General features: G+C 38.8%; 1 protein-coding gene across 6 annotated transcripts; it reads left to right on the forward strand.

Moving 5' to 3' along the window:
* Positions 1–1,183: 1,183 nt before the first annotated feature.
* INSIG2 (insulin induced gene 2) lies at positions 1,184–22,737 on the forward strand. Of its 6 annotated transcripts, none has more exons than XM_033231732.1 (6): positions 1,184–1,302; positions 8,721–8,728; positions 15,554–15,678; positions 19,414–19,580; positions 19,767–19,866; positions 20,980–22,737. In XM_033231732.1, the coding sequence occupies exons 3-6, from the start codon at positions 15,634–15,636 to the stop codon at positions 21,019–21,021; spliced, it is 354 nt and encodes a 117-aa protein (XP_033087623.1). In that variant the 5' UTR covers positions 1,184–1,302; positions 8,721–8,728; positions 15,554–15,633; the 3' UTR covers positions 21,022–22,737. The 6 variants fall into 6 exon arrangements, with proteins under 6 accessions (XP_033087623.1, XP_033087620.1, XP_033087622.1 ...); XM_033231729.1 differs by having other exon boundaries at positions 8,721–9,109; positions 20,980–22,733; XM_033231730.1 differs by lacking the exon at positions 1,184–1,302 and adding an exon at positions 1,316–1,427 and having other exon boundaries at positions 8,721–9,109; positions 20,980–22,734.
* The last annotated feature ends 4,563 nt before the right edge of the window (positions 22,738–27,300 follow it).

Genomic DNA, 27,300 nt, shown 5'->3' on the forward strand with positions numbered 1-27,300 from the left:
AACATTCAAATCCATTGTAATCTTACCACATCCATAACATGTTTTGGGTTAAGCCACCTCCAAATGGAATAGCTCAATAACTAATATACTCAAGAGAGATTTTTTTTTTCTCTTTTTAAAAAGAGTTGCTTAAAAAAAACAAAATCAGGGGGCAGCTCAAGCCTGTAATCCCAGCACTTTGGGAGGACAAGGTGGGCAAATCACGAGGTCAGGAGTTTGAGACCAGCCTGGCCAATATGGTGACACCCCATCTCTACTACAAATACAAAAAGTAAGCAGGCGTAGTGGCACGCACCTGTAGTCCCAGCTACTGGGGAGGCTAAGGCAGAAAAATTACTTGAACCCGGGAGGCAGAGGTTGCAGTGAGCCTAGATCATGCCAGGGCACTCCAGTCTGGGTGAGGGAGCGAGATTCCGTCTTAAATAAATAAAAATTCAGAATAGGGAAGCAACTCCTCCTTATGACGAGTACCTTTCGGCACTTATATGGGCTTGCTTTTGCACTGATGGCACCACTTTCATTCAAAAAAAGAAGTTCGCTTGCACAATCTCCAAAGACCCGTTTGGCTTGGTTTCATGTTCTAAAAGTATGGTTTTAGATTAAATGAAAAAATAATACTTCTGACACATAAGCGGTTATAAGGTTTGTAAATTTTCTCTATGTTGGTGTAAACTTATAAAGTCCTTCCTATGAAAACTGTCCCCCAAATCACGTTACCTGGTCGTCCTCGAGGAACGATTTTGAATGAAAAGCACATAAAGTGCTGTAGCATGGAGACGAGAGACAAATAACTATGCTCTTCTCCCAAAATAAGTTATGACTTACTAGGGGAGGAAAAGGAGCAGTATAAAGCCCGGTCCTTTGCGGGAAGTACTCGGAGGCCTGCGCCGTAGCGCGCTCCTTTCGGCTACGAGATGAGGGGCACGCAGACGGCCGCGCCTCTCGGTGAGTGTGCGTGTATCAGTGCATGATTCCATTACTCCGCCCACAGGGTCTGGGCATCCGTCATTACCCAGGCTGCCTGGTCAGCAAACAACAGCTGATCCGACAGCCGCCAGTCACCTCGACGGTCTACGCCCACCGCTAGCCTCTAGTCTCCCGCAGACCGGAAGCCCTTTTGCCCCGGCTCGCAGGTCCACCCTTTATTGACAGCAGGAACCGGAAGCTCTTTTGCCCCGATCGCCTGCGCGCGGCCTCGTTGGCCGCACAGGCGCAGTGGAGCTCGGGCGGAGTTGTGGGAGTGGAGGAGGAAGAGGCGGTGGGGGCTACGGGGGCTGGTCCCAGAAGATGGCGGAGGCGGGGGTGAGTAGGGGGTCTCCCGGCGAAGCGCGGGTGACGTGGTGCTGAGGAGAGCGGCCTGAGGAGGAGGGTGGCACTCGAGAAGAAGAACTACTTGTGTTGTTGCAGCCTGGGAACCCTGGTGGCAGGTGCGAGGAGCCAGGACCACTGATGGGCCTTCAGGGCAAGAGGCTCCGCTTACCTGAGAGGGGTCCGCAAGGTCCAGAAGGGGTCTGCGGGATCGGGGAGCGGTCATAGGAGGCGTCCAGGCTCCTCGGACAGTGGATGAGTGTCTGAGCGGGAAGGAGTCTGGAGGACGGCGGGAAGGGCGAGCCAGAGGTCTGATGAGGTGGAGGTCAGCGAGCTGTCAAGCGTAGGGCTGCCAGGACTTGGGGGCTTGTAACTTGGGAGAGAAGACTCAGGCTTGGGCCGGGGTTGGATCCAAAGAAGACAGGTTATCGTAGTAAGTTTATAATCCACTCAAAAGATAGGGTATTGGGTTGAGGAGTAGGACTCTGGCATTTTGGACTGAAATTGGTTACCCATGGAATAGGTGTTTCGGTAAAGCCAAAGAATTCTTGCCAGGGCCTGGAAGTGGATTTGATGATAGTTACTGGATTTTACGGTTGTTTAGTGGGGATTGGCAATATGGAGAAGGAAAGCAGTGTGGATTATGGGAGTGGGCGCGGGCAATGGTGCTAACACCGTGTCCAGTTAACGTTGGAAAAAGTTGTTAAAAGTATGATATTAGCTAGATACTCTAGGAAAATATACTATGAAGAACTTGCTGTTTTGTAGGATTGATGAAGAAATGCTTTAAAAACGAATGGTTAGTCTTGGCAGCGGGGCTGCTGAAACTGTTTGGTATCAGTATTGCGGTGAAGCTGAGGACTGCAGGGGAATGCGTGCTCCAGTCCTGGTGCAGAAAAAATAAAAGCAGCCAAACGGTAGCTAGATGGTGTTTTGTAACTTTTGGGTTTGGCCCTGATAGTGAACCACTGAATGAAGATGGATGAAGGGAATGCTTGCTACTAATGGGGGCCCCAAAGAAAACGGAAATTAGACGTGTGCCCTTCCTGTTTTCTCTTGCTCAGTATTGTGTTTTGTCATTGTGTTATGTCACAGTTATCGGTTCATGTCTGCTATCCAGTGACCAGGCTGTGAATCATGTACCTTTGGGAAAGAGGTTGATTCTGTTTAACTGACAACTGTTGCTTTTGCAGATGGTCACAGGGAAAGGAAAGGATAAAATGCAGTTCAGTAGTTTAAAGACAGTTTTCTTTGTTCAGAAACTTAAAACGATGGAGTAACTTTTTTAGGCACTGAGATGTGACATTTAAAAGCTATAAGGGGATGTGAATGCAGCTAGCTTACTGGTTTCTGTGTTTGGGGTTTAATGTTGAAAGAGTTGCAGTGTTTCTAAGGCAAATATTTCTTTTCTTCCTAGAAATTTTTAAGGTCTCTAGCCCGTGATACATGTAGATGTGTTTTTATTTAGGGAGAATTAAACTGTTTCATTGATTTAAGTATGTTTTTTTCCTAATGTTAGTGCTTATCCTATTTCAAAATGCTATTCTAATTAAGAGAGCATATGATGAAAAATACGTGAGGTAGTAATTCAACTTTATTGTTTAGTAGCTTATGTGACCTAAGCACCTGAAGAGACAGGGTTATCTGAGGGAGTAAAAATATTTCTTTTACTGCTAATCGTTGGAAGAAGAATGGTCTTGTCATTTGGTTTGAGGGGGTGTTGCAGTTGTTGCAATGCAACAGGTTAAGGTTACTGGAATATTTTGTATGTGTGTTTGTTTTCAAATGCTTGTTGCCTCTAAGTTGTTTTGGTGGCCAACATGAACTTTGATTTTTATTCACAAAGCTCATAATCACTTATAACTCTTTTTTTAACCTAAAAGTAATAATATCAATCCATTAGTAGGCAGCCATACACCTGGATTAATGTTTTTCCAGTATTGATGATTCATCATTGAGCTATGCAAATTATTTGAACTGTTTTTCTTTCTGTTTCGTGTTGTACTTTCCAGAAATTTTAGGCCAGGGCTCAAAGTAGAACTTTTCAAGTTTAGTGGAAAGTTTTTCTTTGTGAATTGTTGAAAACATTATTTTGGTATTTGGTAGTTTACCAACATGATTTTAAGAACGGTTTCTTGTGTGGTGCTTAAATTGTTTTGTACCGTGTTTGTGAATGGAAGCAATGTGGTGAAGCAGGAAGAACTCTGGACATGGGGTCAGAGTGGGTGGGCCTAGTCCTGGTGCTACCTGGTAACAGTTCTGTGATCTTAGAAAGTTACTTAACCTATTTTATTTCGTAAAATGGGAACTAACAGCACCTGCCTATTTACCAGGATTGTTTTCGAGAATCTATGGAGATATTGTCCTTTAAATAGTGTCTTTATACCAGAGACTTCTTCCCTGGTCAGCAAATTATTTGTCAAGTAATCTAAATTTTTCAAATATAGATTTTAAAAAAATTTTGGAGCCTCAAGTTTATCATTAATGTAAGACTAATATTTAAAGATATAGAACCACTTTAAGAAAATGGTATCAGTACATAATCGGAAAAACAAACTTCAAAATAAATGAAGGGAGCTTACTTTCCCTTGAAAATAACCCACTCCTCTAGTGTGCAACTGATATCATAAACATCCTTTTGGCCCGGCGCGGTGGCTCAAGCCTGTAATCCCAGCACTTTGGGAGGCCGAGACGGGCGGATCGCGAGGTCAGGAGATCAAGACCATCCTGGCTAACCCGGTGAAACCCTGTCTCTACTAAAAAAATACAAAAAAAAAAAAAAAACTAGCTGGGCAAGGTGGCGGGCGCCTGTAGTCCCAGCTACTTGGGAGGCTGAGGCAGGAGAATGGTGTAAACCCAGGAGGCGGAGCTTGCAGTGAGCTGAGATCGGGCCACTGCACTCCAGCCTGGGTGACAGAGCGAGACTCCGTCTCAAAAAAAAAAAAAAATCCTTTTAAAGGAATTTCATTGTTGCATGGTAGGGGGGTGAAATGGTTTTGTGGAAGCCTCTATCCCTTTGATGAGTCTGGTCATTTTCGGGCATTCACTATGCATGTTTGTGGTAATAAGAACTGATGGTACTGTCTTAATCTTGTTACTCCAGTTGACCACTTTGCATGTCATTGGCCTTGCTAGTAGAGTGAGAGAACTGTTAGATTACTGATTCTTTACTTTGTTTGGATCATGGACTTTTTTGAGTACTTGATATAAATTATGGAACTTTCGTCCCAGAAAAAAATGCATATGTACACAACTATTTTGCTTTGTTTTGCATGGGGGTCTCATACCCATTGGAATAGATGATCTCCCAGTTCCCTGCTATTTCTTAAAGCTTTTACTTTTTGTCACCAGTAATTATATACTATTGTATTATGATGTAGTTACGAAATTAGCTTTTTGAATCTCATTCAAATAAACATCAAACAAATGTGTTATTTTTAACGAGAACTTTTGGGGTAAAGTAGGAAACTGAACAAGCACTGCCAGGAAAGGTTAAATAAACAGCTGTGGTAGAAAATGTAAATAAACAAAGTCTCCAGCTGTCTTGAAATAGAATGAAGTATCTAGCAATCAGTGGCTGTCATTGTGGTGACAATTTTGGTTATCACAAACAGGGGAGGGGGCATTTAGTGGGTGGGAGCCAGGATGCTAAATGTTTTACAATGCTTAGAACAGTCTCACACAGCAAAGAATTGTCCTGCCTAAAATGTCAGTGCCCTTTGACAAATGCTGGTGAGTGTGAGATGGGGGCTAGCATGACTGAAATAGCTTTTTTAAACTGAAGTTATTTTCCTTTTTAAAAATACTGTTACACATAAAATACTCCTTTCCATTAATTCCCTTTTAGAAAAATCACAAACAGAAACAAATGATATACTGTCTCAGTGTGGGTTACTCAAAGTATGCCCATCTTCTAGCCACTGTTAGCAGCACATGAGGGCAGTGTGCTGTGTCTACTAGGATTTGGGGAAGTCAAGAGTCAACTGTTGTTCTCATACAGTGTTAGTTTGCTATTTTTTCTTTTTACTTTAAAACATATTTTTACACCTTGATCTAGTACTTTTAAAGAAAATTTCAAGGTGATTGTGCATTTATTCTCATCGTCTTGGTGCAATTGTATAGTCACTTACTTATTTTGGCTTACTACCTTAAAGTATATTATAGTTGAGATGATATTTCAACATCTAACTATCTTTTCAGTAACCAAACACCTTTATATAGAACCATGTGCCGAAAAAGTCTGAGCAGTTGAGATGGAATGGAATTCAAGGTATAGAGGCAAGAGGATGAGTTTCAGAGTTAGTTAGACCTGAAGTGAAATTTCAGTTTTGGTACTGCATGTCACATGACCATAAGCAAATTGCTGAATCTCTTTGACTGTAAAATGAGGATGATAATTCCTACCTTTGTGATTGTTTTGAAGAGTAGAGTTACTATATGTCTGGCATGGAGTAGGCCCTCCATAAATGGGTGCCCTATAAAGAATGATGATGATGATGATGATGAAAATGAAGGAGAGTTCTGTAGCTACTGAACCTTGCCAGAAGCAACCAGATGATGATGATGATGATGGAGAGTTCTGTAGCTACTGAGCCTTGCCAAAAGCAACCAGATGATGATGATGATGATGATGATGATGATGATGATGATGAAGGAGAGTTCTGTAGCTACTGAACCTTGCCAAAAGCAACCAGGTGATGATGATGATGATGATGAAGGAGAGTTCTGTAGCTACTGAACCTTGCCAAAAGCAACCAGGTGATGATGATGATGATGAAGGAGTTCTGTAGCTACTGAACCTTGCCAGAAGCAACCAGGTGATGATGATGATGATGATGATGATGATGATGATGATGATGATGATGATGGAGCGTTCTGTAGCTACTGAACCTTGCCAAAAGCAACCAGGTGATGATGATGATGGAGAGTTCTGTAGCTACTGAACCTTGCCAAAAGCAACCAGATGATGATGATGATGATGATGAAGGAGAGTTCTGTAGCTACTGAACCTTGCCAAAAGCAACCAGGTGATGATGATGATGATGATGAAGGAGAGTTCTGTAGCTACTGAACCTTGCCAAAAGCAACCAGGTGGTGGTGATGATGATGATGATGATGAAGGAGAGTTCTGTAGCTACTGAACCTTGCCAAAACAGCCAGGTGATGATGATGATGATGAAGGAGTTCTGTAGCTACTGAACCTTGCCAGAAGCAACCAGGTGATGATGATGATGATGATGATGATGATGATGATGATGATGATGATGGAGCGTTCTGTAGCTACTGAACCTTGCCAAAAGCAACCAGGTGATGATGATGATGGAGAGTTTTGTAGCTACTGAACCTTGCCAAAAGCAACCAGATGATGATGATGATGATAAAGGACAGTTCTGCAGCTACTGAACCTTGCTAAAAGCAACCAGCATGCATGGCATGCTCATATGCCTGGATTCCACAGCAAGGAATGGTCTGCAGGACCAGGTCAGGAAGAGATGTTTCTGGGCATTTTCAGTTGGTATTTAAAGTATGTTTTCCCATGAATTAGCTATACTGTGGGTTAGTCTTTTCAGTCCCTTAAGCCATAGAGTTCAATTACTTTATAGACTAAGTAGGTCAGTGAGGACTAGCCTGGGAACAGAATTTCCTCTTGAATGTTGAACACACAGCTTTGATGTGGCACAGCCCCAGGCCTGTTGTCTAAGTGTTTATCACATGGAACTGATAGGCTATGGAGGTTACTAATACTTACAAATATTCTCATTTTCATACTAGTTTTTTTTGTAGTTCAGCCCCATTCTATGCAGTTTACATGAGGGCTTTGTTCCAAAATTCTTTCAAAGGTTGTTTGAGACTGGAAAACTCAGAGGAAATGTATATATTTTAAGTGATGGTTAGGAGCTAGGTTTGCTCTCATAAAGGCCTACTTTACCCTATATGGTTTGATTCAGAAAGAGTTAACCCAGTTTAAGCAAATATGATTATGTGGAGCTCCCACTGTGGGCTAAACAGGAACTTTTCTGGGTGCATAGGCACAGTGATATTAATATAATCATAAATAAGACCTTCATAAAATGTTTACAATCCATAAAGGAACTATACCTATAATTACAAAGTAGTCATTATAAGTGCTACACTTTTTAAAATAAACTGCTTTTGGATTGAAGGAAATATTATTTCTGTACCGACTTATGAAAGTGCCGAAGATATATTGTTGGATGGAATAAAAGTAAATTACCTGTGTAGTATTTTTTCCCATTTAAAAACTGTTAGTGTTCATAGAAAACACATCGAATATGTGACAGTTTGGGAGATTGAACATTATGGTAAGAATGAAGGCTTTCGAGTCAGACTGCATACTTTTGAATCCCAGCTTGGTCTCTTACTGGAGGTGTGCACTAGGTCAAGTGACTTAACCTTTCTTTGCTTTTTTGCGTCACCTATAAAATGTACATAATAATTGCACTTAACCTCTGAAGGTTATTGTGAGGATTAAATGAATTACCACATGTCAGGTGCTTAAAACAGCACATAGAATGCCCCAAAAGGAAAGATCACTTTGGTCAGAGGAATGAACAAATACCTAGACTGATTGTAGTAGCAAAGTTTTAGGTTTTAGAAGTCAGGAACCAAGTGGATAAAACTCATTAGAATCTAGCCATTAGATTGTTCTTCATTTTCTTCACTTCCTTTCTTTTGTTTGTCCTCCAGCTTTCTTACAGTCCCTTCTGTGATTGCAACAAGGGCAGACTGTTGAGGCAGGGGTGGGATACAGTTGTGCCCCTGGGGAGAGAGAATCAGGTCTGGTTTCTGTGGTTGGTGTATATGTAGTTGTGTGCATGGTGGTCTGGTTTTGTAGAATGTTTTTGTGCGGATAACCAAATATATAAGCAATAAACATTAAAACAGGTTATTTGGTTCTTCTGTGGAGGTTGTCCTCGTAAGCAAGTCACATTTTATTGCAAAAAATATAGCGTCTTCAGTCAGAATATGCTTACCTGTAAAATATAAAATACACTATTGTACTGATAGGCTTAGAGATTCAGGGAGAAGAAAACAGAAAGCAGGGTTTTACCCTCCAGTTTCTAGTGGAAGTGTCAGATTACCTGCTCTGCTTTTCTCAGAGATAGAGCAAGCTGTTTCTACTATGATTCTAACCTTTAGGTCTCTTAGGTCACTTTTTCTGTCCTAGTAAATGTAAGGGTAGTACTTTATTTTTTATTACATCTTGCATATAAAAATACTTTTAAAACTTTTTCTTATTCAATAAATAACTATTAATAATTTGAATAAATTAGTATACAAGTTTGTCATTTTCTCATTTGTCCATTTAAATGAACTAGTATTGAAATCAGTAAAATTACAATAATCGTGTATTAGATGCACATTAATTTCTTTTTTCTTATCTCTTTCAGGATTTCTGGTAGGTCCTACTTTAGGACAAGATGTGGTGGTACTGTTGAAGCATCAGTCTTTGATTCACAGACAGTTGAGCTTTTCAGCTGGGAAGCCTTTCCTTTTTTTTTTTTTTTTTAAACGGCTTACTGAACTTATGAAACCATGGCGGAAGGAGAGACAGAGTCACCTGGGCCCAAAAAATGTGGCCCATATATCTCATCTGTCACTAGCCAGAGTGTGAACTTGATGATTCGAGGAGTAGTGCTGTTTTTTATTGGAGTATTTCTTGCATTAGTGTTAAACTTACTTCAGATTCAGAGAAATGTGACGCTCTTTCCACCTGATGTGATTGCAAGCATCTTTTCTTCTGCATGGTGGGTACCCCCATGCTGTGGCACGGCTTCAGGTATGTGTAGGATGTTTCTGTAATGCTTAGAAAGGAAATAGGGTAAACGAGTATGGATGTTGTCTGAGCAATAAACCTTTTTTAAAAAGAAAATATATTTATTGAGATAAAATTTAGATATAATACACTGGACCTGTTTGAATTGAACAACTTGATGTGTTTAGGTAAATGCGTACAGTCACGTGGCCACTGCCAATCCAGCTGTGGAACATTTCCATCACCTTCCAGAGTCTCTCGTGTTCTCTTGCAGTCCATTCCCCAACCCAGCCTCAGGCTACGACTGATCTGCTTTCTGTTGCCGTAAATTATTTCTCTCTGTTCTAGAATGCACTATAAATGAACTCATAAAGTATGTACTCCTTTCTGTCTCATTTCTATCTGTCCTGTAAACTTTTAACATTTACTTCTAAAAAACAATCCTGTTTCCCTTAGGGATGAAGCATTTAACCCTTTAATTTTGTTCTTTCTTCAACCCATTTCATCTAAGTGTTATTTTAAGTTATTTTGAGGACGAGCACCACCATCTGGTTTTAAGGGTTTGATGTGTGTGTTGTGGTCTTGTTTTTGAAGTAATAAAAACTTGAAAACTTGAATAATTCAAGTTTAAAGCTTCATGTTGTATTTTTTTAGATTTTTGTAAATGCCTTTTTCTTTGGTATCTTATTTTTGTAAGTACCTTAAGAATAAGAAGTATTTAAAGAGATCTATAAGGTAGACTCTCTTTGCATAAAATTATTATCCTATTAATTACTTTAGATTTTTTTTTGGTGGTGGGCAATGTGTAATGCATAGAGTAGAGCATTTCACAATACTTTATTGATGCCATACATCCACAGTGGATAGCTCTTTGGTGTTTTCTAATGACCAAGACCAATAGATTAATACTGTTTTTAATAATAAAGTAATAGAAGGAAACCATAATCGTGGTAGAAGATGATTCTGATTGAAGGAGAAAATTGCTTTTTTAAATACCCATTTGGTGTCTCATACTTAACATATATGAATGAATATCTTGCAACATAATATATGTCCTTCTTGGCTTCCATCCAAAAGCTGGAGGTTGAAGGGTGAGTTTGAAGGGTGAGGTTGCACTTTAGAGAAGTGTTAGAATGGCCTTGTGAAACTTACTGGACAATTATAGAATCCGGTTGCACCGTTAGAGGGGCACCGTTGTGGTGAGGCTTTCGTGTTTATATACTGATGTGTTACTATTACGGGGTTCACATTAAAAGTGAAGTCATGAAGGCAGTGATTCTTAATTTCCCCAGGGTTGTCATTCTCCAAGTAAAAAGGCAAAATAGTCCAAATAAAAAACAAATTAAATTGTATCACTTTCTGCTGTATATACTGGTCCTCATGCATTTTGCTTTCATTTAAATTCAGAAGAGAAAACGTTTTCTCAACAACTTTTATAGTTCTTTGTTTCTTTTCTTCTATGGTGTAGTCTGGCTGCCAGTAGAAGCTTTTTGGGACATGGAAGAACATACATGTATTTTCAGGATAGAACAAAAGGAAGGTCAGAGAAGGGAAACTGTTGCTTAGTGAATGTCTGCTAATGTGCTAGGTACATCCTGTAATCCCAGGGTTCTGTAGAGCAACTTTGGGAGAGAGATGTTTGGTTTTGTGCCTGTTTTGGGGGGATGAGGACAGTCACTGAGATGGAGAAAGAAAACCAGTGAGCCCAGGGTCCCAGAGCCAGTGAGTGGTGTGACTGGGCCCACATGTCACATGTTAGGGAAGGGAAAAGGAAGCTACTCAAACTTTCCCCTACTCAGGATGCCTCTTTTCAAGCCTCCAGACTGGATGCCAGACCTAGATGGAATTCCCTGGCATGTGTTGTGCATTTGGGCTGGGGCAGGAGAACTTAACTGAGGTTTCATTGTACCTCCACTATGACGAGTAACAGGGCTGCATAGTGTCCTTCTAGTCCTTCTGCCCTGTAATGTCAGCACTTTTGCCATAAACTTACATTTTAGGAAGGAAAATTTCAAATGCTAATACCACAGTTCAGCCGCTACTTTCCTTCCTATTTCCAGCCACTAGATTTGTCACACTTACAAACTTAACCTCATATCTTTTCATTTGGGGAATTTGCGTTTACATTTCTTGCTTAAGTATCTCTTCTGAAAGCAGTTTGTACCATGAGGTACTTGGGCAAAAGAAAGAGAGGCATTAGGAAATCTAGATTCCAGCGAATTCTGCTACCAATTTTGTTAGTTAAGTCATGGTGTTTAGTAGATGAGAGTGAAAGATAACAGATTTGTGCAAGTTACCAGAGATGGAAAATGGATTCTTGCTAAACCTCTGCTCTGCTATCCCCTGCATCATTATTTTAGGGAAAGTATCATGGGAAAAGAAGTAAATGATTTAAGAAACATAGTGTGTTTGAGTTTGTGTGTATATGTAATATGCATATGTTTTTGTGTATATGTGTTGGCATGGATTTTCAAGACCTCTCTAGGGTCTTACCATCTTAAGTCAGAAAAACTGATAATGCTTTGATTTTCCTGTTCAACTAACATTCATAGATCGAGCAGCTACCTTTTGGAGGGGCTCCAGAATCACCATCTTCTGAGTGTAGAAAGTACTCCTGATTATTTGCCACCTTTCTCTATGGCACAATCCTGGAAAATTTGCTAGTGGTGCTTCTGGAGGGACAACTAATAGAGAACTTTGGTAAACTAATTTTGATGACTTTCTTTCTTAATTCCATATTTTTAGTTTGATAATGCTGATGTTACAAGTTAACTTCCTTATGTATGCCATGCACCAGAATTGGAGTTAGAAATCTTTTCAGCGTTATTGAGGGCCACAAAGAAATTTTTCTAAAGAATAAATAGAAAAAGACAACTCATGTGGATAAAATAAGTAGAGAAGTTGCCTCAAAAATCACAAGTAGCCTGGTTGTGTCCAAAAGTATGAAAATAATATGTAAAAAGAAAAGAGAAATCTTTCCTGTTGTATAGTCCATTGCCCTATTCCTGTAGAGCCTTGTAAGATTTCTTGCTTTGTCTCCTTTTCTACATCCAGTTTCCAAGTTTTATATCTTTCCTCTGTCTCTTTCTTGTTCCCTCCATCCCTCAATAGCTGTGCTTGGAGTCTTTAGTCTTTTCTCTTCCTGCCTCTAGTTTTGCACCCACCCCTTTCTCAGCCCCCTTGTGTGTTACCCTCACTACTAAGAAGATGGCCTCTGTCTGGTACAACAGTGATGACATTGTTTTCCTGATTGCCCATTGTCTGCAGGGTAAAGGCTTTATGATATGGCCCTTGCCTGCTTTTATATTCTTCAGAGTCTTTCTGGACTCTGCAGCTCCCTTTGTGTCTGAAGCTTACAGCTTCCTCGTAACACCAGCAGTTTCCAGTTGTCCATGATTGTCCTCAGTCACCTCCCTTTAATGAGAGCACTGTTTCTGTGCCATTTACTGCTGAGTGCTCCTGCCTAAAGTGTCACCTCTTTCTGTGAAGCTTTTCTGACAGCCCAGCACCTTGCCTTCCCGCAGCACAGGCAAAGAGAAGCCTGGGACCCCTCTGTCCTGTCAGCTGTAGTTAATGCAGGATTGTATTTAATTGTTTTGTTTCTATGGTCACTTTGCAACTGGAATCATATCTTACTCTTTTGCCTTTTTTTTTTTTTTTTGAGACGGAGTCTCACTCTGTCACCTGGACTGGAGTGCAGTGGCACCATCTTGGCTCACTGCAACCTCCACCTCCCGGCTTCAAGCGATTCTCCTGCCTCAGCCTTCCAAGTAGCTGGGATTACAGGCGCCCGCCACTATGCCCAGCTATTTTTTTTTTTTTTTTGTATTTTTAGTGGAGACAGGGTTTCACCATGTTGGCCAGGCTGGTCTCAAACTCCTGACCTTGTGATTCGCCTGCCTCGGCCTCCCAAAGTGCTGGGATTACAGGTGTGAGCCACCACACCTGGCCTTGCCTTTTTAAATCTCCAGCAAATACCAAGAACCAGACATGTTGTCAGGGCTTAAGTATTTGTTGAAAGAAAATATTATCTTGTAGTTTTCCATCGAAGTATACCTCATGGAGTGTTTTCGTTTATTCGGTTCCTGTTTTCTTACAAAATGTCTGGCTTTGACTGTGTTCCTTTTAGTGCCTCCCTGCATTAAGCACGCTCCCATAAAAAAGTGATGACTTACTACTGAGGTTTTATAAACTTCTTTAGTGTTTGGCTTTGGTAGACTGTAACTAGTTACTGGGAAATAACTTAAAGATATCACAAGTAATGTGATTTTTGCATCAGAGAACCATTTGATTTATAAGCAGGACTGTGTTTGCATATGATTTTACACAGCCATGATTTTAACAGTCTTTCTTGTTGTTTTTTTTTTTTAAAAAAAAGTACAGGAAGAGGAAAAGAGGCCCAGACATATTCTGTCGAGCTCTCAAAACAGTGGAACCTCACAGTGTTGCATGTATTGCTATCAGACTCTGCCATGCCTTTATTTAAGGGAAAGAAAGAAGACATTTAATGGGAAGTGACAAGCTTCTTTGAATTCTCCCTCTCAGTGAGCAGCTGAGAACCATGCATACTCAATGGATTTGATTTTTATTGGCAAATCCCAGGGTTGGCAGTGTGGCAGTTTAAATTTCTTTTTGTGTTTTTGCTTTCTCTCCTCAATTGTCTCTCACTTGCAAGTCTGACATCACATGCATAAAAATATAGTCAATTTTACTTATTTATATCTTGGCACACACATGTCAGTATTCTCTATGTAATAATTCTTTACCTATGGCATCAGTTGCTCAGGAAAATTGACTTGGAATGTCTGCTCTTAGTTGACTTTACTCAGCAACAGGCAAAGGGAGGATATATATCGTGGGGGGACCGGGGTGACAAATGAGCTGTTAGTTTTATGAACCCTTGAGAAAAAAAGAGGTGATATTCGTTTAATTACATTTGAACTGTTAGGGATGCTTGTTGCCGTTTTATTTGTATAGAAATTTAAAAATCCTGTCAGTTAAATCTTCTCGGGATTTTGGAGCAGTCTTTTAAATAGGAATATAGTGTGAAACTTCTAGACTTAACAACTAGTTATTGGAGCTCTGCATTGCCGAGATAGTTCTTAATCTCTTGATGTTCTGTGAGCCATCTATACTCAGCAAATGCCTAACTTAAAAGAGTTGTGGACTAGAAAATGCATACAGTATTGCAGCATCTCATCTTGAGATAGAAGGCTGGTCACACAGCCTTTTTCAAATGCTGCACCATTGATCTGCTAGTCTGTGATTTGTGATACTAATTGGTTTCTGTTTTTCTTCGAAGAGTGAATGCATTGCCTGTGAGATATAGCTGGCTAATATTGGGTAAGGGGAGGGCCTCTTGTCCCTCAGGCACTTAGATTTTGGCATTGTAATTTCATGACTCCTCTTAAGTGGTACTGGATATTTTAAACATGCTTTTCAACTGATGTGACAGTAGTGTTTTTATTGCCAGAATGGCACAACATAATCATCCTGTTTTTAGGAAGATTAGAATGTTTTCATTGAATATTCTTCTTAATAACTAATTTAGCATTTAAAATTCTTTCCCACTAAATGAATAAAATGTTGAGGTTTGAGAAATATTTAAGAAAGGGATGAGAATATTTTGGGACCCAATCATTGACATTTTATATACAGTTATATATAATTAATGACACAGCATTCAAGGTGTTCTTTCCAGAACTAAGGGAAGTACTAAGATGATTTCTTCTTCTAACATTTCTTCTTCAGTGCATTTAAAATTTAACTGAAAATTTTAAATACCTGTACACCTTGTTTCCTCCATTGTTTCTATGTGCAGAATGAGTCTTACCTGTAGATCTCTGTTGTGAGTTTTCCTGCTTTGACAATATGACCTACAGCCTCATTAAAGGGCTAGAGTGGAAAGGAGTGTCAGTAAAAGGCGCTAGATGGGAAGACTAAGACGGGAAGCTGGTAGGGGTGAGACTGATCTACGTAAGAGGCCAGCCAGAACCATCAGAACATTGTGTGTATGATGAGCTTGTTGTATACTTTTATGCTTCTAGATTCTCTTTAGATTTGTGGCATGTGATAGCTATTTTATGGTTTGGAGTTTAGAGAGAACATTTCTTAACTGCTAACTGGTTTGATACTTTTCAGGTCTCGTAGGTATCAGTAGCAGAAGAGTAGCACGAATCATCTAGTCCAGTCTGCTAAATTATGAATCATATATTTGAAGAGTGTTTTGTTTATTATAATTTAGAGTGTTGTTGTAATCATTTGCAATACTTTCTTCATTGGTGTTATACTCATTTCATTTCTTTTGGAAGGTAAGTTAAAAAATATCAGTGATTGATGTGAAATAACTTTTTTTTTTTTTCTTTAAGAATCTTTAAAATGCTTGTGTTGGTTGTAGTGATTCTTTTAGCTTAAGTGTTGCCAGTACAACATTGGAGATAACTTAATTTTTTTCTTTTTTCCCCACAGCTGTGATTGGGTTATTATACCCCTGCATTGACAGACATCTAGGAGAACCACATAAATTTAAAAGAGAGTGGTCCAGTGTAATGCGGTGTGTAGCAGTCTTTGTTGGTATAAATCATGCCAGTGCTGTATCCTTTACTCTGTAATGAAATGCATGATAACAAAGCTTCCAACAAACCAAAGGTTAAACAGCTCCTTACAACTTCACTGTTGTCAAACTGTGATATGCCCACTTAGTCAGAAGAAGAATATGAACCATATTGTTGAAACATCAGTGTAGCAACTGTGCAATTATAAAGTGGGGTATAGCCTTTCGTTTCAATTCGTATTTTTCAATATCACTTAGAAACTTTGCAAATTTAAAACATTTACCTGTTTTCTTAAATTTGGTTACTTAATTACTTCTGTGTAGTTAATCCAAAAATGGAACAGGTACATTTTCAGAAGAGTTTTTTCCTCTCTTTCTTTAATGATTGCTAAGAAGGACATGTGGTAGCTTCAGGTGCTATTTTGTTTGTCTTTTGTTTTTCTTTTTTTTTTTTTTTTTTTTTTGAGACAGAGTCTCCCTCTGTCGCCCAGGCTGGAGTGTGGTGGTGCCATTTCGGCTCACTGCAAGCACCGCCTCCCGGGTTTATGCCATTCTCCTGCCTCAGCCTCCCGAGTAGCTGGGACTACAGGCGCCCGCCACCATGCCCTGCTAGTTTTTTGTATTTTTAGTAGAGACAGGGTTTCACCATGTTAGGCAGGATGGTCTTGATCTTCTGACCTCATGATCCGCCCGCCTCGGCCTCCCAAAGTGCTGGGATTACAGGCATGAGCCACCGCACCTGGCCAAGAAGATTTTTTTTTTTTTTTTTTAAAGGTAGACATATTGGTTTTAATCAATACTGACAAACCATATAAATGGCATAGGTAGAAATACCAACTTAGACCTTGGTCAAAAATAAATTTCTTTCCCAGTACATATTTTTAAAGTTTTATTGTTTGAAGATTCGGATATTTTATTTAGTGGTTAATGAGTGTTTTTACAGTGTCCCAGGTAGCCCCTATTTCTCTTGCCCTTTCTACCTTCTGTACCCAGAAAAAAATGTTTGCCCTCATAAGGTTTTTCTCCTGTCATCCTCCTTGTTTCCTCTCTTTTACTCTCTCCTCATTCACTCTGACTTTCCTTGGTAGAAGAGGAACTAGGAAATGCTATTCCTGTCTTTTTCTAGGAGATGTGGTTTAGACAGTGAAGGTGGCAGGAACCTTGGGTACTTGGAAAAGCAGTTAAGTGTGACCCAGGCTGCCAGAAGTTTGCTCTTACAACTCTGCACTGGACTCAGGGCTGGCAGAGTTAGCTAGCTGGAGAGAGAGGGTGGGCCATGTGTCAAGTAGATCCCTATGTCTTTCACAGAAAGTATTGAGGTGTTTTGGATAAGCTTGGGGGCAGAAAACATGGAAAAGAGAAGCATCGTAGATTCTGAAAACGTATCTGCCTTCCTCTACACAGTTGTGCTGGCTGTTGCAGTTCTGTGAATTTGGAAGTCCCTCAGTGGCTGTTACTACTTTTAATTTCCTTTTGTATTGAGGACATTTCCACGTGTTTATTTTGGTGACCTTTCTGAGATTTAAGATTTTATAAAAAATCTAGTGGTCAGGAGGGCTTAAAAAGATAAGATCATATACCATTATATCTAGAAGAGAACTTAGAAATCACCTAGTTCCACATTTTTTTTTTTTTTTTGTAAAGATAATAAGACAAATGGAAGCTAGAGAGGTTAGGTAATTTACTAAGTCATTTATTCTGCGACATTGCAGCAGAGCTGAGAACAGACCCGAGAGAGCCTGACTCAAGTCTAGGAACATCTCATTTGCCTACGCAGAAGCCTCAAAACTGTGTCACTTCCTCTCTATCTGGTGGATTAGATGTTTCTATCTCAGACATTTCCACTTTGATTTTTGTTTTTATGTAGAGAAATTTAAATAGCCTTTATGAAATTTTAAAAACTTATTAAGTTTAAAATCTTTACTTTGTTCACTCTTCTTTCTCAATGAAATACTTAAATATAGCAATCTTAGATATCCTGTTGTCCTTTAAGTAAAGTCCAAAATGTTTACCAAATTTATAGCATACACTTCTAATATTAGGTTACTTAGACTTTACAAACTCATATGGCACTATTTTTTTATTTTTTGAGATGGAGGCTTGCTCTGTCGCCCAGGCTGGAATGCAGTGGCACAATCTTGGCTCACTGCAAGCTCTGCCTCCCGGGTTCACGCCATTCTCCTGCCTCATCCTCCTGAGTAGCTGGGACTACAGGCGCCCGCCACCACACCCGGCTAATTTTTTTGTATTTTTAGTAGAGTCGGGGTTTCACCGTGTTAGCAGGATGGTCTCGATCTCCTGACCTCGTGATCCGCCTGCCTCGGCCTCCCAAAGTGCTGGGATTACAGGCGTGAGCCACCGCGCCCGGCCCATATGGCACTATTTTAAGACTGATATATCTGTTTACTCTGGAAGCCTCCTTACTTCGCTGTGACTTTTAATTGAGTTTAGTTAGCAAACATGAAACTCATTTAATACCAAATTCCACTCTTTACATGAGTGTTTATTTCATAGGGAAATCAGAGCTCTAAACCTTTTCTTTGAACTTTAAGTATAATGATAGCAAAAGAATAAGAAAAGCTTTTCCAGAAAGCATATCCATATGAACTGTAGGTTTCTTTTTAAATCAAGCCTTAACAAGGAATGACCTTGAGGGGGTTGCCCACAATAGTCCTGAGATGCTGAGAAATAAGCAAGTTGGGTGTTTAGGATAGTTGCTTGGGAGGGGTGGGGAAATGGTGAAAAACAGAGTGTTAAAGGTAGCGGGAAATGGCTTCGTATGCTGTTTTTTTTTTTTTTTTTTAGACTTCTCTGTACTTGTAGCGTGGTCAGTTTGGTGACATGTGTTCCTCCAAAACCTCCCCCGCCTTCCCCAGTAGCTGGTTATAGAGCCAAGAGGTGGCCTTTGGGACATAGATAATGCCCTTTTAATGACACTTGAAATTAATTCCTTTAGTGTAATCCTCTAGCAAAGAGATGAGAAAACTGAATCTGTAAAGCTTCATTTTACTCAGAGATTTTGATGTAGAAAAGGGTCATACTTTTGTGACTAGATGCTTAAGTAGGTGATGAAAATAAAATATCATTTGAGTAAACTGTCCTATACCAGAAAGTCTCAGGCACCAAAATAGCTTGGCAGGTTGTAAGATAATGTTCACTTCAAGGCTTTATCCTCAACAAATTAAAACTAGAACAGTTGACATAATAGAAAGGGATACTGTGTCCTTGGTACTCTTGTTTCTGAACTGCATTATTATAAAATGTGTCTGTCAGTAAATCATAGAGAGAATGTGGTACCCTGTTAAATAGCTGTCAGCTCTTCTATTTTCAAGTTCCTGTATGATTCTCAAGTAATTCTAAACCTGCTGGAGAAGTAATATTGGTTTCCTTTTTTGCAAAAGTGTGTTCTTTTAGTGATACTTGTGTTCTGAGGCTTCTAGTTATTTTTAGCAAAGAAAGCATTTCTTAAATAATGGATAAAGCCTTATAATTGGGAATGTATGTAGACTGTTTTTTTATTTTTTATTTTTTATTTTTTGGAGGGGTTACAGGTTGGTAGGATCTATTGATTAATGTCTTTTATGTATCTGGTATTGGGTAAATACTGGAGACAGTTTTAATCTCACCTAGCTTCATACATTGTACTAAGAGACTGAGGTACTTGAGTAGAAGCAATTAATTCCCTTCTCAACAGATGCATCTCTTATTTAGAAAAATGAACAGGTGATATTATTTGGTTACAAGTTTTAAGATGACTTCTTAACACTGATCTCAGAAAGTGGATTTTGATAACAACATACAGTTGTCTCTCACACTGGCTGCACTATCCATTGGACTGTGGTGGACTTTTGATAGATCTAGAAGTGGTTTTGGCCTTGGAGTAGGAATCGCCTTCTTGGCAACCCTGGTCACTCAGTTGCTAGTATATAATGGTGTTTATCAGTAAGTATTAATCCTTAAAATTTTGGTGCTTGTTTGCTAGATAAATAAATGTTAACTGCTTTCAGAATTTAGATTACGAAATGAGGTTAGCCAGTTTAATCTACAGAGTAGTTTATTTTCATTGTAATTATCTTAAGTGTCATTGCAGTTCCTCTGTGGGTATTAAAGACATGTCTGTTATTCTAGATATACATCTCCAGATTTCCTCTATGTTCGTTCTTGGCTACCATGTATATTTTTTGCTGGAGGCATAACAATGGGAAACATTGGTCGACAACTGGCAATGGTAAGCTGATGCTTATTAATCACTTTTCTGAATGAGATGTATGACAAGTTTTATCTAAAAGGTAGTCCTTTAAGGGAAAGCAATTTGTGAAGACAACATTCTTTGATTGCTTTTTTGCGCTTCCATTGAAATAAATCATTTGGAAGAATTTAATCACAGGTGTTTTAAAAGTTGAGAAGCCACTAGAGAGAAAAGCTCAAAATGTGTTATGGATAAGGCAATATGATTTATTGACCATATGGGGGATATTAGTGGTTTTTAAAAAACTAATATACAGGTTTCCACTATATCAAAAAGGGACAGTTTTGAAAGTTAAAAAGGTCACTATTAATAACTATGTTGCTACAATAGGTATAAATTAGGACCATCTCTAACAAATCAGTTGATCATTTTAGTTATGAAGGAAAAGGACATTGTTGATGATTCCAGTCATAGATGGCAAGGGTTAGGAAGTGACATTCAGAGGCCACAGCAGTTTTATGAATAAATGCTGTCACTTTTACCTTTTTAGCCAGGTTAGGAGAATTGAGTGATTTACTTTGCTGTATTTTTGGTAAAATAGCCAACCAATTATCTTACCCTATTGGTTTCCTTTATTTTGAATTGTGGGTGTACATTTTTATAGCTGTACTTTAAAAATATTGTTTTGACTGGAAACTTTTGTTAATGTAATAGATTTTTTCCTTTATATCATATAATGATTTGAAAATACAGTGATCTGAGTTCACCACAACAGCCCTGTCCTTAAGTTCGTGAACTGTTCTTTGCTAACTTGCCTTATTGAGTACTCAAAGAAACCTACTTTGCTTCCTTTCATATTAAAAGATTGATCTAAATTCTAAATAATATACTGCCACTATTTGCTTGTAATGCAAAAATCTCATCTTTCTTCTGCTTTTGGCTGTGGCTTTCTCACTTCCAGAAGGTGAATTATTTTTTTCCCTGTCCCGTTTGTCATTTAATCATAGTAATTATGTAACTCTCACATTATTTGAGGAATAAATGGGCACATAGTAATAAAGTGTTCATTTTTAGAGCTTTTCAGTTTATTTGGAAGTTGTTATTCAAAAGAAATCTTCATCTGTTAACCTTTTAACCTTTTAATTTTTGCAGTATGAATGTAAAGTTATCGCAGAAAAATCTCATCAGGAATGAAGAAGGCAAAAAATATCTTTTGTACAAAGAAACAAGATGAAAAGGATGTGAAGTGGTAGATATACCAACAAAACTTCAGACTGTAAAATTGCCAGGATGCAGTTTTTCCCTTGATTGGCGTGTGTGTGTATATGGATAAATACACACACGTACACACACATATTACTGCAATCTGTGATTGCTTCATCTGTAAATCAGTTGCAAACCTTTACGTATTTGACTTAAATAACTGTAAGATATATATGTACTACATTAAAAAGTGTTGATTAATAGATGAAATTTTTACATTAATTTTTTAAACATGCCACACATTGTTTCACAATGTTAATGTGCCAAAATATTGTTCCTGTCATGCAGAGTGTAAGAATGCTTTGAACAATTTGTAAACTTAGTGGAATAAAATAAGGAGAAAGCCAAAAACAAACAAACAAAAAGCATATGGGGAGCTGGTATTTTCTCTTTAGCTTTACTGTTGTGCCTTTTTATTTTTCTAATCACAGCAGTATGAGTCATGAGTGCCCTAATTTGTGGTTGGTTTCTAATTTAATGTTGTTTCATAGAGTTTGGAATGTTTTGATACAGGGTGAGAATGGACTTCTGGTTTCAAACCTGCATGACTGGAGACAGCCCACAGAGTAATTTTCTGTTTTGACAGATTTTACTGGAAGTATATGCTAAGCAAAAGAGGTTATCAGCATTAAATTGTTTTGGTTCTAAATTTGGAACAGTATATATAATTAAAAGTAAGGACCACTAGAGGATTTAATTAGAATAAATACATGTTTTGGAACTACAGTGACTTCTTGCAGTGCCACAAAAGTGCAAAGTGGTATTAGCTGTCATCTGCAATACAGAATCTCATTGCTTTTGCACATGGAGCATATAGGAAACTCCAAACAGATCAAAATGAGGTTTCTAATTCTGTTGGGTTCTGTCATCTATTGGGTTCTATGAAGCAAACCACTGTAGCTTTAGCTGGGTTCGGTCATATGACTCATTGTTAGTGGAATGCCTAGTTTTTCATCTTATATGCAATCTGGGGAGTGGATGGGTACATAATTTCTTATGTATTCATGTGTCCATTAGTGAATAGTTCAAGTCTGTTTAAGAATGTTTTGAGATGGCATTCTCTGCATGTTAAAGATCTTAATGGCAACTAGCACCTCTTAAGTATGGTTTAAACATATTCTTAGCTAATTTTTTTCCATTAGTTTTTGAAATTGATGGCAGTTGTCTGATCCACAAGGGCAAGATCTGCTGAGTACTCTAGGGTGTGTGTATGTGTGCATGCATGTGTGCGTTGGAGTGAGTGAGTGAGAGAATGTGTCTGTGCATGTGCCCATGCTTTCCTAGAATGTCAAGTAGATATTTTTACATTTTGAGTTTTAAAACAATTGCTATCAGACTGAGATCTTGTATGCCAAACTTTAATCTGCTTTTATGTTTTCAGGCTGAGGGTGTGAAAATCCTAAGAGGATTTCATATTGAATATGTGTACACAATCTTAACTATTGTGGTGGAAAACATACTACTATAATTTATTATTATATCTTCCAGATAATGTTATTCATTTAGAACAAATAAGGTATATTTTTTAGAATCAACTTTGTAAGCACTATAAAATCTTTAATAAGTTATAAGGTCTATGATGTGTTTACTTTAAAAATTGCTGTTGAAAGCAACATGTATTAAATACGTAATTATCACCTGGGTTAAGAGTCTGTTTTTCTTTGTGGTAAGTCTTAGAATATGGTACTGTGGATTAATCTAATGAAATTAACATGTGTGGTTGAAGTTACCAAGAAATGATGAAAGGAAACTAAATACAGTTGACCCTGGAACAACAGGAGTTAGGGGCACCATTCCCCAACATAGTTGAAAATCCATGTATAACTTTTGACTCCTCTGAAACTTAACTACTAATAGCCTACTCTTGATCGGAAGCCTTACCAATAAGAAACAGTTGATTAACAACATATTGTGTATGGTATATGTATTATATACTGTATTCTTACAATAATGTAAGCTAAGGAAAAGAAAATGTATTTACTCTTCGTTAAGTGGAAGTGAACCATCATAAAGGTCTTCACTCATGCTGTCTTCACTTTGAGTAGTAGGCTAAGGAGGAGGAGGAGGAGGAGGAAGAGGGGTTGGTCTTGCTGTTGCAGGAGTGGAAGAAAATTTGCATTATTAGTGGACCCACATAGTTGAAAACCACGTTTTTCAAGGGTCAACTCTATGTAGTATTGGTGAGATTGAATGATTATCATTGGTGTTCTTAAATTATTTTCAGGTCATCTAGAAAATAAGATAATTATAGCAAAATAAAATTGTTTTGATATTTTGATAAATATATAAATGTATAAAACCTATTTTTTTCATTGAAAGAAAATGGGAAACATTTTTTAAACATTGCTAGATTGGTAGTGCTTGCTTTGATTATTTCAAGTTATAGAAATTTGCACAGTTGAAAACTGGGGATAAATTATACAAAAGTGCAAGAAAACAATTCAAATTATCCAGAGCCCTGCTAAAACTTTTAATGTAAAATTTATTTATTTGCACTGAGCTGTTTTACCTTCTTTAAGACCATTGGAACCTCTCAATGATGCATATGTTTCATACATCTTGTATTGTCCAGGCAGAAGCCAGACTTGGTTAATATCAATAAATACTTCTGTATTCCTGTTAGCTCACTTACCTTTGTAATGAGGTATATTCTGTAATTCTTCCAGTGATGGTCTGAATAGTAGAGTCTTAGCTTTATATGTCTGAAAAGGTCTATTTCATTCTTGAAGAATACTTTGGCAGGCTGTAGAATTATAGGTTCATAGTTTTTTCCCTCCCTCAGCACTTTGAAGATTTTTAACTCATTGTCTTCTGTCACCTAATGTTACAGATAAGTCTGCCATTACTGTAATTTTCTTTCTTTTGTAGATAATCTGTCTTTTCACTCTAGGATATTTGCATGACTTTCTCACTATCCTCTAACATTTTTCAGCTTCATTATGATTTGGCTAGTTGTAGATTTGTTATTTATTTATTTTTTATTTTTTTGGCTTGGTATTTGGTATGTACTTTCAATCTGTGAGCTCATGTTTTCAATTCTGGAAAATTCTTAAATGTGCCTGCATATTGGAATCACATGGGGACCTATAGAAAATGCTGGTGTCTGGGTTCCACCCCCAGAGACTCTGATATAATTAGTCTGGGGTATTCCCTGAGCATTAGGATTTTTAAAGTTCCCCAGGTGATTCTGATGTGCCACCCAGGTTGCCACTCACTGGTGTAGTTATGCATAAAATAAGGGGGAGAGTCCAGGTGAGAGAGATGAGATGGGTAGTGACATTGGAAATGAAGAATGAGGGGCACATTTTGGAATAAAATCACCTGAACTTGGTGACTTAGGTGTGAAGGTTAAGAATAAGGAAGAGTCAATGGTAAGTTCATTTTTTTATCTTGAGAAACTAGGTGGATGATGTTTCCATAAACTAAAAGAGAATGTAGAGAAGCAGGCGAATGGGTACTGTTAACAAGTTTAGTTTGATATGTTGAGGTTGAGTTACGTAGGGCACATCTGATAAAGGTGCCATAAGCACTCGGATATTTGAGTCTGGGCTGTTGGATGTAAATGTGGAGTCATCAGCATGTGACAGTAATAAATGTTGCCTTAGGAGTGGATGAAATCACATAGGGAGCATGTTATGGTGAAAAGAGCGATCAAGAGTAGGAGGAAAGCTCACACCTGTTATTGCAGCACTTTGGGAGGCTGAGGCAGGCGGATCACGAGGTCAAGAGATCGAGAGCATGGCCAACATGGTGAAACCTTGTCTCTACTAAAAATACAAAAATTTGCTGGGTGTGGTGGTGGGCGTCTGTAGTCCCAACTACTCGGGAGGCTGAGGCAGGAGAATCACTTGAACCCGGGAGGCGGAGGTTTCAGTGAGCCAAGATTGCGCCACTGTACTCCAACCTGGAGACAGAGTGAGACTTAGTCTCAAAAAAAAAAAAAAAAAAAAGGAAAACCAGAAAAGTGATGGGATGAAGCCAAGGTAGGAGGAAGTTTCACACAGAGAGTAACTGGTACAATGAAGTACAATTGGAAGGATGAATTAATCTTGATGATAAAGGAGAAGGTGTTGTTTTACATTGAAAATGTTTTTCTAACCTGCTGTATCTTAACATATAAAATCCCTCCTTGTATACTAATAAAATAGTTCACAAAATATCTTAAAGAAAAGCCTGATTATATACTGAGTCTTTTATTGGGAGTGAAGGGATCTGGGGCAACTAGCGAACTTTGAAGGAATGATGGACGTTTGGACAACATCTATGAAGCATGGACATAGGAACTGACTAGAGATGAAGAAAGAATTGCCAGACAGTTTTGAGGCCATCAAGGATCCATGTGAGGATAGAGGTCAGATATTTGCAGTAGAGCCAATTGACATTGTTCTGCCGTGTCTTAGTGGGCTCAGCAGCCCAGGAATGTAGACCCGTCATGATGAAATAAGTTGATTGTAGCTGATAATTCACTGGTAGGCATGGCACAAAGATATGTGAAAAATTAATAGAGGCTCCCAGTGAAATATCCACAGACGTTATCATGGGATCCATGCAAATTCGGGAAGGAAGTTGAATCAGCAGTGCTAACCTGATGGCATGAGGAAATGGGGTGAAGTCAAATGACTGCAAGTGTTGAGATTAAAAATCCCGTTTAAGGGTAAGGGTGGTAGGTTTGGAGTTTGTAAGCAAAGAGGAGTACAGTGGAACATTTCCAGATTTCCAGATCTTGATGAGGTCCAAAGAGTGATCTAAACAACTGTATTTACATAGTTCACTGAAGTGGGTAGAAATGAACAGCAGTGGAGTAGAGGTCTAATCCATGGGTGACCAGATGTTAATGTTGGTATTGATGTTACCTGGAGTGATCTCAAAGGTCAGGTGGGAAGGAAGGGTGTCATCTATACTCTTTTTGACCATTTGAGCAGGGACTTATCTCAGTGCCTTGACTGTATTGGGATTTTAATTAGACTCTCTTTCCCCCTCTTTTATTTATTTAATTTTATTTATTTATTTATTTATTTTGAGACAAGGTCTTACTCTGTCACCCAGGCTGGAGTGCAGTGGCATGATCTTGGCTCACTGCAACCTCTGCCTCCCAGGTCCAAGCAATTATCCTGCCTCAGCCTCCCTAGTAGCTGGGATTACAGGCACCTGCCACCACACCCGGCTAAGTTTTGTGTGTTTAGTAGAGACGGAATTTCACCATGTTGGCGAGGCTGGTCTTGAACTCCTGACCTCAGGTGATCCACCTGCCTCAGCCTCCCAAAGTGTTGGGATTACAGGCTTGAGTATTTATTTTTTAGATATTTATCATCCTAGGTGTTCTGAAATTTTACTACAATATGTTTAGGAGTGGGTCTTTTTCTGTTAATCCTGTTCAGTCAGATATATCTTTTGAATTCTGGGAAATTTACTTCTGTATTTGCTGTTAGTGTTCCTTTTTTCACTTTCTATTCTTCTAAAAGTTCTCTATTCTAGATATATTTGACCTTCTGTTTCTGTTTTTTATATAGCCCTTAACTTTTCTCTGTTGTGCTACCTTCTAGAAGAATTACATAACTGGTGTTCCAGCTCAGCGAGTTGCTCTTCAGCTGTACCCATCCATTCAGCCCAACAGTTGAGTTTTTAATTTTATTGATGATAGCAATTTTAATCTCTAAGATTGCTGTACTTTGAAATGGAAGTATATTGCCATTCTTGTATTTTTTCTGAGAATATTAATTGCTCTTCTAAAGTTCTAAGCACTTTTAAAGAGCCATTGCAGGGAAGGGTGGGATGAGCCTGCCACCAGCCGATCTCCAGTTGTGAGTGCCCGCTGGTTTGCTTTGGGCACATCGCCATGCTTCTTGAGACTGTCTGCACTAAACCACTCACATCATGGGCCATGCTGTCTCTGCCTGGTCCAAGGTTGGCAAGTAGGAGAAGTGTAGAAGGGTTGGCCAGACTGGCTGCTTTCACAGAAGCCTGGTTGAACCCATAAAGTCAGTTGCCCTGCATTTCCAGCTCCCAGCATCAGCTACCTCTGAGCTTAGGATGCCCCTGGTTTCATATTTAGCAAGTCCTCTCCTTGAGTATTTCAAGCTGTGGTTTCCCTCCATCCAGCTGCTCACTCTTGCTTTCAGGGATTCCTTGTAGTTTCTGGTTCACAGAATGTACTTATTTTGCAGTATAGTTGTGGATTCCTTTTCTTTTTAAAAATCTCTTTTCATTATT

The sequence above is a fragment of the Trachypithecus francoisi genome, unplaced genomic scaffold, assembly GCF_009764315.1.
Source record: "Trachypithecus francoisi isolate TF-2019V2 unplaced genomic scaffold, Tfra_2.0 Lachesis_group13, whole genome shotgun sequence".
Taxonomy (NCBI): Eukaryota; Metazoa; Chordata; class Mammalia; order Primates; family Cercopithecidae; genus Trachypithecus; species Trachypithecus francoisi.